The sequence below is a fragment of the Carlito syrichta genome, unplaced genomic scaffold (genome assembly GCF_000164805.1).
Source record: "Carlito syrichta isolate Samal-C Ts95f unplaced genomic scaffold, Tarsius_syrichta-2.0.1 Scaffold313382, whole genome shotgun sequence".
NCBI classification, from domain to species: domain Eukaryota; kingdom Metazoa; phylum Chordata; class Mammalia; order Primates; family Tarsiidae; genus Carlito; species Carlito syrichta.
Window position 1 is genome coordinate 288,765 of NW_007257478.1, and position 11,330 is coordinate 300,094.

General features: G+C 39.2%; 1 protein-coding gene across 2 annotated transcripts in view; it reads left to right on the forward strand.

Annotated features, from left to right (window-relative positions):
• LOC103272937 (cytochrome b reductase 1) overlaps nt 1-9,041 on the forward strand; it is a 37,515-nt gene extending 28,474 nt beyond the window's left edge. Inside the window, exons 3-4 of one of the 2 annotated variants that reach the window (XM_008070401.2) lie at nt 6,871-7,025; nt 7,947-8,581. In XM_008070401.2, the coding sequence (XP_008068592.1) occupies nt 6,871-7,025; nt 7,947-8,250 (459 nt within the window). In that variant the 3' untranslated portion in view covers nt 8,251-8,581. Of the gene's footprint in view, nt 1-6,870; nt 7,026-7,946 lie in introns of both variants that reach the window. The other variant, XM_021718749.1, reaches the window with a different exon arrangement.
• Nucleotides 9,042-11,330: the final 2,289 nt, after the last annotated feature.

Genomic DNA, 11,330 nt, shown 5'->3' on the forward strand with positions numbered 1-11,330 from the left:
AAGGCAAGTGGATTGCCTGAGCCCACGGGTTTGAGACCAGCCCAGGACACACAATGAGATCTTGTCTCTACAATACATCAAAAATTAGCCAGGAGTGGTAGCGCGTACCTGTGGTTCTGGCTACTTGGAAGGCTAAGGCTCAAGGATTGCCAGAGCCCAGCAGGCAATCTGGAGTGGCCGTGTGTGTGCCACTGCACTCCTGCCTGGGCAACAAAGTAAGACTCCAACTCAAAAAAAAACAAACAAACTGTAGATTGCCTTGGGTAGGATGAACATCTTAACAATGTTGATTCTTCCAATACATGAGCATGGAATATTTTTCCATTTGTGTGTATCTTCTTGGATTTCTTTGAACAGTGTTTTGTAGTTTGTGTTGTAAAGGTCTTTCACATCTCTGGTTAGGAAGATGCTAAGGTATTTCATTTTTTTGTGGCTATTGTGAATGGGATAGTGCTTTTTATTTGGGTTTCTGTTTGTTTATTGTTGGTGTATAGAAATGCACTGTCTTTTGCACATTTATTTTATGCCCTGAGATTTTGCCAAAGTCCTTATCAGGCAAGGATGTTTTTGACAGATTCTCTTGGGTTTTCGAGTTATACACTCAAGTCGTCTGCAAAGAGGGATAACTTAACTTCCTCTTTTCCTATTTGGACACCCCTGATCTCCTTCTCTTGTCTGATTGATCCAGCTAGGACTTCCAAAATTATGTTGAAAAGAAAGAGTGAGAGTTTCCCTATTCCGGTTTTCAGGGAATGGTTCCAATTTCTGTCTGTTTAGCAGTATGCTGACTGTGGATTTTTCATAGATAGTTCTTACTATTTTGAGGTATGTTCCATCTATGCCTAGATGTTCAAGAGTTTTTTCCCAAGAAGGGGTGCTGGATTTTATTGAAAGCTTCTTCTACGGCTAATGATATAATCATGTGGTTCTTGTTTTTACATCTGTTGATGTATTTAATTATGATTATGGTCTTATGAATGTTGAACCAGCCCTGCATCCAAGGGGATGAAGCCATTTAGTCATGGTGGATGATTTTTGAGATTGTTGTTGAATCTGGTTTGTTAGGATCTTGTTGAGAATTTTAGCATCTATGTTCATCAAGGATATTGCCCTGTAGTACTCTTTCTTTGTTGGATCTTTACCTGGTTTGGGTGTCAATGTGATGTTAGCTTCATAAAATAATTTGGAAAGAGTTCCATCTTTCTCAATTGCCTGGAATACTTTCAATAGGATTGGTATCAGCTCCTCCTTGTATATTTTGTAGAATTCTGCTGGACGGCCATCTGGTTCAGGGCTTTTTTTTTAATAGATAGTTTTCTTATGGCATAGTCAATTTCCTGGATTGTTATTGATCTATTTAGGGTCTCAATTTCTTCTTGTTTCAACCTGGGGAGGTTGTGTGACGTCAGAAAGTCCTCCATTTCCTTTATGTTTTCAAGTTTGTTTCCATACAACTGTATATAGTAGTCTCTAATAATCTTTTGTATTTCTTCAGGGTCAGTTGTGACTTGATCTTTTACAGTTCTGATTGTGTTTATTTGGATTTTTTCTCTTTTTTCCTGGTTAGTCTAATTAGGGGTCCATCAAACTTATTTATCCTTTCAAAGAATCAGCTTTTTGTTTTGTTGATTTTTTGAATTATCTTTTTGTCTTCTATGTCCTGAATTTGGGCTTTTATTTTGGTGATCTGGGTTCTTTTGCTGAAGTTAGGGTTTTGATGGTCTTGCTTTTCCAGCTTCCTTAGGTGATTTGTTAGGCTGTTAACTTGTGATCTTTCCATTTTCTTCATTTGTGTTCATAGAGATATGAATTCCCTCTTAGTACAGCTTTCATGGCATCACAGAGTTTTTGGTAAGTTGTTTCATTTTCATTTCCAGGAGTTGCTTAGCATCATGCTGTTTAGTATCCATGTCTTTGTGGGTTTGGGGGAAACTTTGTTGGTGTTGATATTTATTTTTATTCCATTATGGTCTGAGAAGGTACATGGCAGTATTTCAATCATATGGAATTCGTTTATGCTTGATTTATGGTGGAGGATGTGGTCAATCTTACAATATGTTCCATGTGGTGATGAGTAGAGTATATATTCCATGGCTGTTGGGTGAAGTGTTCTGTAGGTATCAATTAAGTCCATTTGGTCAAGTGTCACACATTGGGGTTCCAGATTGCCTTGTTAATTTTTTGTCTTGATGATCTGGCTAGAGTTGTGAGTAGACTGCTTAAGTCCCCAGCTATGATAGTGTTAGAGTCAATATCTTTTTAAAGTTTACCTAGAAGCTGCTTTATGAAAGTTGGTGCTCCTATGTTGGTTGCATATTTGTTTAGGATGGATATTTCTTGTTGATGGATTGAACGTTTTATCTTTATGTAGTGACCTTCCATATCTTTTTAAATTCTTAATAGGTTAAAGGGTATTTTGTCTGATATTAAGATTGTGACTCCTGCTTTCTCTTGTGTTCTATTTGCCCTAAATTTTGTTTCCCAACCTCTTACTTTGAGGCTGTGAGTGTCCTCTCTGGTGAGATGAGTTTCTTTGAGATAATATATTGTTGCCCCATGATATTTTATCCGTTTTGCCATTCTATGTCTTTTCAGTGGTACATTTAGTCTATTCACATTCAGGCTAATTATTGAGATGTGAGAGTTTATCCCTGTCATGAGGTTCTTATAGAGTTTGTTGTTGTTGCTGCTGTTTGTTTGTTTGTTGTCTTTCTTTTGATTTTTGGGTTGATTCCTGTGTGCTTTCAATCTTTTTCTTGCATTCTTGGGAAGGGCATTGTTGTTCTCATCTTCCTTTCTTCTGTGTTTAATACTTTCTTAAGTGTTCTTGTAGAGCTGGTCTGGAGGCAGCGTAAGCTCTTAGGGATTGAAAGTTTGGGAAGGATTTTAATTCTCCATCGCTGATGAAACTTAGCTCAGCTGGGTAGGTAATTCTTGGTTGAAACTGTTTATCTTTGAGAACTTTGAAGATTGGGCTCCAAGCTCTCCTAGCCTGAAGTGTTTCTGTAGATAAGTCTACTGTTATTCTAAGTTATCTTTCCTGGTGGGTAGTCTGACCTTTTTCTCTTGCTGCCTTTAGGATTTTTTCTTTTATGCCTACTTTGTGTAGGTGAATTACTATGTGTCTAGGAGTTGGTCTTCTCATTTGCTGTCTTTGAGGGGTTCTCTGAATCTCTTGTGTTTGAAAGGTCATGTCACTGATGAGGTGATGGAAGTGTTCTTAGATAATTTCATGGAATGTTTGTTCCAGAGTGGTCTCTGTCTTGCTATCTTCCTCAGGAATTCCAATTAATCTTAGGTTCAGCCTCTTGAAATAACCACTCATTTCTCAAAAGTTTTGTTCTTTCTTTTTAAGCTTCTTTTCTATGTTTTTAACAGTTTGAGTTAGTTCCACATTTTGGTCCTCAAGCTCTGAGATTCTTTCTTCTGCTTGGTTAATTCTGCTTTCCATGCTTATCAATTTGTTATTTGTTTCATTTGCTGTATTCTTTATTGCTATTACCAGCTTCATTCTTTCCTTTTAACTCTCCTTGATTCTATTTATTCTCTCTGTTAATGTCTTGATATCTGGGTTTTGGGGTTGAGACCCATCATTCTGGGGACTCTTAATTATTTGTGTTCTGAAGTCTGTATTCTCAGTAGCTGACCTCCCAGGGGTCTGTGTGAGACACATATTCTTCCCTTGGGTACATTTGTGTTGATGTTTCTTCCCCCTTTTTTAACCTCTTCTTTAATTCTGTTGTTTGGGGCAGTGGGGTGGGGTGGCTAGCTTTTACTTCTGTTTACTCAATCTCCTATTCTTCCTTATGTGAATCTTCTGTCTTTGTTCAATTCTGAAACTGGACTATGGGTGGAGAGCTGTACTTTTTGCAGTTTTGAGATTTAATTGAGGAGAGAACTGAGATTCAGAAACTATCTGCAGATCCCAGTATCCACTGACAGGTGTATGGGCACCCTAGAACCTACTTCTCACAGCCTTACAATCTTCCATGTAGTGGGGATTATAGGTTTACCCTCTAAAAGCAAGATGAGGTAAGGAAAAGAAAAGGAATGGAGGGGAATGAGAGGATGGTGGAGAAAGAGAAAAAGAAGAGAGAAAACAGACAGGCATACCAGCTAACAAATGAAAAGAGAGGCAAACAAAGACAGAAGAGAGAGAAAAAAAACCCAAAAACATACAGACGATCATACAACACACAATCAAAAATATCCATACACAAACAAGAAGTATAAAAAATAGCAACAAAATAACAGAAACAAAGCAAGTATGAAAACATAATCAAAAAGAGGAAAAGAAAAAAACACTAAAACAAACAAAAAAATCCAAGCAGAACAAACAACAACAACAACAAAAACTCACTCTGAGGCAGTTCCTGTAACTTCAACTTCCTTTAACTCTGGTCTCCATCCCCTTCCCTCTGCTCCCAGCCCAGGCTGAAAGGGTTGCTCTCATTGTGGGTCAGATGCCCCACAGACTACTGTAGGAGGAGGGTGGATCAGATCTGGACTCACCCAGCTTGCTGCTACTGTTGTCAAGTCTCCCACTCAGATCTGACGTGTTTGTGCCTGTTCTAGCATGGGAGGGGAGTCTGTCTCTCTGAGTTTGATTAGATAACCTCCAGGTCCCGGGTTGGAGGCTGCATGGAGCTGAGCAAGGCAATGCAGGCCTCTTCCAGGTCCCGGCACAGAGAAAATGGCTCTGGCTGGCTTTTCCTCACCGGTGGTGGGGCTCCTCTTCAGCTCTCCCCATGGATCTGGGGCTCCAGCTGTTCTGCTGTCACAGGTGATGGTATGGGCCTGGGTGCCAGGTGATGAGGATCAGTTGCATTTGGCAGCGTTTTCTCAGCAGAGCCCCAAGAACATCAGACGATCCTGTGTGCTGGCAGCTCCAATCTCAGGGGGGTAGGGGGTTGCAGTCACCTCCAGAGGAGATCCCCAGGTGCATGAACTCAAGTCTCCCCTCAGACGGACCTTCATTCACCCACTGGCACAAACCCACTCACAGAGAGTCTTTATGGATACTCACTTTTGCAGTCCTCACAGTCCTACCTGTCCCGTTGCCATCTTCCCGGAAAAATTCACATTGTGTTTCTGATGTGCATTGTCTACGAATCACACTTCCTCCACTGATTAGATGGACAAAAGGTCTTATAATTTTCAGTCCACTAGGTTATAAGTTAGCATCTTCACATGTAAGGTGGTAAGACTAAGATGGATAAAAGGAAACAGAATGATTATTTATAAATTATAAATTTTTATAAATTATAAATTTGCATCATTAGAAGCATTCTGTAATGTTTTCCCTTTCCTTCTAAGAGTAATTTTCTTTTGTTGAAAAAAAAAATTAATTGTGAAAGTAAGATGTAGAGGAGGTAAATTGCTTGAGGATCCCACAAACAGATTTCTGACATCCTATGTGCTTTAGATTGTTGAGCCCTACAGTGTTATAAGAGACACACACAATACATCATGAAAGTAATGAGAAAACACAGTAAGAATCTTAGGAATAAAAGTTGTCAGGAGAACAAGAATATTAGAAATCTATTTTTCTGTATGATTAAGTCAGAGAGAAGTTATGAAAACTTAGAGAAATCTATTGTGCTACATCCCCAACAGTCACTTTTTTTCATCTAGAAAGCCCAACATGAACATCAGGAAGGTTGCCTTTTGTTACTAATAGAGTCACTGAAGTTTACTGAAGGAGATTTAAGAATACTCTGAACCACCAGTGGGGAGCCCTCTGAACCATTTCTATTATATTCAGGCATTTTTGGTATGAAGTGAATAATAAGTATGCAAACAGTCTGTCATAGGCATTTTTGGTTACTTCCTTGCATTACCATTGTATATCACCCATACGCGTGTTCTAAATGGGAGTTAGGGTTTTGGACTCCTCCTCCTGCCCCCATTCTTGGATCTCAGTCAGAAGAGATGAACAGTGATGTTAGTGTTTTTTCTCCCTATACTCCTCTTTTCTCATAGTAGTTATGTTAGGGTGCTGGATTCTAAATAGGTACCTGAAAAACTCACTAATTCAGTAGCCACTGAGTCATTTGTATTTTCTTGAAGAAAGGAGTGTACTTAACATGAGAAGTTATGGGGAAACAAAACAGAACAGTGAAAATAGCAGACTTCAGTGTATGAACAAGTCTTGCTGTCTCTCTGCAAAGGTGTATCCCACTAGGGATTTAATCATAAAAGGAAATGAGGATAACTTTTCTGCAAAATTCAGAAAACAAAAGTGTCAGCTTTTTTCCATATAGCTTTTAGGTTGAATTGACTAAATCATGTGCCTAATGTATTTGGTTTTAGTGATTTAAAAAATCTTTTACTTCCTTTCCTACATTAGCAGCTTTATTTAGTTGATAAAAGCAAACAAGTAATTACCAGAATGTTCACTATAGCCTTGTTAATGATAGCAAAAAAAACCCCTGAAACAGAAATGTCCAAAAATAGAGATCTATATAAATAAATTGTTACATCTTTAGAATCCTAACCATTAAAAAGAATAAACTAGATAAACGTGTGTGGATATGAATGGATCACCAAGATATATTGTTAAGGGAAAAAAGTCAGATGCAGAACAACATGCATAATAAGATTTTATTTATACTTAAAAAATGTTTATATAGTATATAGCATATATAATATACTTGTATAGGCATAGTAAATTTCTGGAAGGATACATGAGAAGGCAGCAATAGGTATGACCTTTGGGTAGTAGAACTGGTAGGGGAAACTTACTTTTCATTTTATGCCCCTTGATTCTATAAGAAAGGTTTTCTTATTTTGCACATATTATTTACTTTAATAATAATTCAAAATTAGTTAAAACCTTAAATTTTAACCTTTGAACTTTCTGGTGTTTAGCTTCTCATAGGTTTTTTGGTCTTTCTGCTTCCTTGGGCTCCACTTCCTCTCCGAGCATTTCTCATGCCCATACATGTTTATTCTGGACTTCTCCTTTTTGGAACAGTGATTGCAACTGCACTTATGGGAGTGACAGAGAAGCTGATTTTTGTCCTGTAAGTTGCATAGTCTTTCTAATTATAGTACTTAAGCTACAAAATGTTAAACACTTGTTCATGGGAAAATACATTTTAAAAATATTAAAATTTGTAATGTAAAAAATATTTATTTTTATACAACTTATTATATCATACATGTAATATGACATTGCTAAAATCTTAGAAGAAGGCCCAAAGGTCCAACAAATTGTACCACTATTACAAAACAAATTTTGAAGTTATGCATTCCTTTTCTTTTTTCTTTTTTTTTTTGAGTTAGGGTCTTACTCTGTCACCCAGGCTGGAGTACAGTGACGTGATCACGGCTTACTGCAGCCTCAAACTCACGGGCTTGAGTGATTCTCCAGCCTCAGCTTCCCGAGTAGCTAAAACTACAGGCTTCCAGCACCACACCATCTGCTTTTTTTATTTTTTGTAGATACAGGGTCTTGCCATGCTGCCTATGCTGGTCTCAAACTACTGTGCTCAACCAATCCTCTTGCCTTGGCCTCCCAAGTGCTGGGATTATAGGTGTGAGCCACCATACTCAGCCCCTCTCAATCTTTTTGATGTGCATGTTTTTATACTAATTATAATTACAGTGTACATCCTTTTTCTTTCATCTTTTAAAAATTATTAAGTAATATCAGTGTTCCAGATGTATTGTTATTATACATCTGCATATTATTATTACCTATATCTATTAATTTCTGTATATTATATAGAGTATATTATTTTCATACTTATGAGTTTTAACAATTTCATAATATACCACTGAGTGATTATAATATAACTTAAATTTCTCCTTAAAATCAAGCTTTAAGGGAATTCACATTGAAGTTATACCAGTGTGCATTCTGAGTAGATAAATTCAAGACTGTTAAGCATGTTGCTGTATCCCCCTATTTATAATTGCACACACTTTCTCTTGTTTCTTAGGAAAAATCCTGCATACAGTACGTTCCCACCAGAAGGTGTTTTCACGAATAGCCTCGGCCTTCTGATTCTGGTTTTCGGGGCCCTCATTTTTTGGATAGTCACCAGACCACAATGGAAACGTCCTAAAGAACCAAATTCTACTCTTCTTCAGCCAAACAGAGCCACAACAGAGGAAGTGGATGGTTCCATGGCAATCAACTCTGGCCACAACATGGACAAATCTGATTCGGAGTTAAACAGTGAAATAGCAGCAAGGAAAAGAAACTTGGCCCTTGATGAGACCGGGCAGAGATCCACCATGTAAAATGTTATAGGAATGTAGCCATATGACTTCACTTTGAAAAACGAGCTCTACAGTTTAGCTTCTCCCATTTAGCCATAAAATAATAAGCTACACAATGTCAATGTTTATTTTAATCATAAAAAGATGTCTTGGAAGAGTTAGTATTGATTGAGGCCTATGAACTTACCTGAATTGGAAAGGACAAGATTACTGTAAATGATAGCATATATAAATTGTGGCTATGTTACATTTTTCTCATTGAGGACCAAAGCATTAGCACAGTGCCTTGCACAGAATAGATGCTCAAAATGTGTAACCAGCTGGTTAATTTGATAAACTGGTAGGATCCCTGGCCTCCAGTCATGCAGTCATTTCCTGTTCATTGTGGGAGTCAGTGATTTTAGAACTAAGTAGAACCTGTCCAAAAGTTTTAAAATCAGTTAGTGAATATCTGGGACAGGGTTTAGGCCATTTTGCTACATAGATGTCACAACTAGAGTACAGAAAAAAAAAAAATGGGAAATAACTGGTTTCTTCTTCTGGTGCCTACCTTCTGCTCCCTGTACAGGTGATTTGGGCTCAGATTGGCCCTGGGGACCAGGGTTTATATCAGGGTATTAATGTATTAGAGCACCGGCTGGGCCATAGATAGCTGAAGAGATCTTCTCTGGTCAGACTTGGAAGATTTTCCTAAACTCCATTTAGTCCCTAGACTTTCTTGCGCTTGGTGTACTTTATGATCCAGAGTGTAAAACTCTTAGAATAAAAATATTCCTGCACACTTAACCAGCACAAATTACTCTACAAACCCCAAACACCATTTTTTCTAAGTTTCTGTTTTTATTTTTTAAAGTACTGTCCAGGTATAGTGGCTCACACCTGTAATCCCAGCACTTTGGGAGTCCGAAGTGGGAGAATCAATGAGCCCAGGAGTTCGAGACTAACCTGGGCAACATAACGAGAACTTGTCTCTACAAAAAAATACAATAAAAAAGTAAGCCAGGCATGGTGTCACGTGCCTGTAGTCCCAGGAGGTTGAGGAGGAAGGATTGTCTAAGTCCAGGAGGTTGAGGCTGCAGTGAGCGGTGATCACACCACTGCACTCCAGTCTAGGCAACAAAATGAGACCCTGACTAAAATAAAATAATAAAATAAAACAAAAGTACTTTCATGGCACTTACTATGCACCAGACACTCCTCTAAGCACTTTATAGATATTAGCTCCTTTCATCCCCACACAGACCTGATGAAGTAAGCATTGTTATTATCTCCATTTTACAGGTGAGAGATCTGAAGCCTGGGGAGGCTGGTAACTTGCCCCAGGGTCACACAGCTCATATGTAGTAGAACTGAGATTCAAACGCTGGCAGTCTGGCTTCGCAGTGTTTGATCCTAACCACTTCATTATCTTATTTTTCTGCCTTGTACTAATTTGCACCTACTTCAACCCACCCCTGAATAAACCACAATTGCTGGAGTAGGGTGGAGTTATTAAAGGGATGCTTTTTTTACATTTGTCTTTCTTCCAAGGCAGATTCCCCAGATGACTAAGGAAAAGGGTGCTACTCATACCTGGAAACAGATCATGGACCTCTTGCCGTTGCCAACAGGCTGTGGCCTACCCTTATGCTTTTTTGTTTTTAAAATTGTATCATGGTGACGGAAATATTTGGGAAAGAATATCTGTAGCTTTCAAGATCAATTAATTGCAGTTTTTATTCCTCAGAATCTTAACTGCTGAACAACTTTGAGTTTGGAGCTAGGAGAGAACTATCTCATGGTCTGCCCTTCCCTGGAGCAACAGCTAGGGTCCTTCCTGGTTTTTTGTTTTTTGTTTTTTGTTTTTGAGTTGGAGTCTCGCTCTGTTGCCCAGACTGGAGTGCAGTGGCCGCTCCCAGCCACCACAGCCTCGACCTGCTGGTCTCCGGCGATCCTTCCGCCTCAGCCTTCCGAGTAGCTGGAACTATAGGCGTGCGCTACCATATCCGGCTAATTTTTTATTTATTGTAGAGATGAGGTCTCTCCAAGTTGCCTAAGTGGGTCTCGAACCCGCGGGCTCAGGCAGTCCACTCACCTCGGCCTCCCAAAGTGCTGGGATTACAGGCTGAGCCACCAAGCCCGGCCCCTTCCTGGTTTTTATGGAATGTTAGGGGATACTTTGAGCTTTGGGTTCTCAGTTGTGAATTGAGACTTAGAGGTGACAACTTTTCATACATGGAGATTTCTAAACCTGGTAGTGCCTATGCGGAAATGATGCTTTTCATTTGGGAGTTAATTTTTGGCTCCCCCTAATTTTTTTTTTTTTTTAAATCAGAGTCTCACTCTGTCACCCAGGCTGGAATGCAGTGGCATGGTCACGGCTCATGGCAGCCTCGATTACCTGGGCCTCCTACGCTCAGGTGATCCTTTGCCTCAGCCTCCCTAGTAGCTGTGACTACAGGCACATGCCACCTCGCCTGGCTAATTTTTCTATTTTTGGTAGAGACAGGGTCTCGCTATGCTGCCTAGGCTGGTCTTGAACTCCAGGGCTCAAGCAATCCTCTAGCCTTGGCCTTCCAAAGTGCTGGGATTACAGGCATGAGCCACCGTGCCTGGCCTGCCTTAATATTTTTGGTGATTAATGTATTCCCTTTTAGGTGACCAGTAATTACATCCAAAGACTGAATATGAGTTACACTCTATCATATCCCTTAAACTTCATGGATAACCATTTAAGATTCCTCTGCTGCAACACTGTTTTCTTCTGATTTGCTTAATTCTATTTCCAAAATTGGTAATGATGTCAGAAGGATACCCAGTGCCCAGCCCAATGCCTGGGACATAGTAGCACAATTAAATTCAATGTGGGTAGTGTATGGTACAATCTGGGTGTTATGTAGGAGTAATTGCATGGTCACACATTTGACAAATAACTGTTTCATTGCATAGAGGTGCACAAAACTCCAGGATTTTTTGAGGGGGCAGAGGAATAGTGACTAAGCCCCAAGAATTGAGGCTGCCATTTTTTTCTATATTAGCCAAGAAATAGATTATCGGTGAAAAAGTTAATTATGGATTTGGCACTAGAATAGCTTGATTGCAAAGAATTTGAACACTCAGCC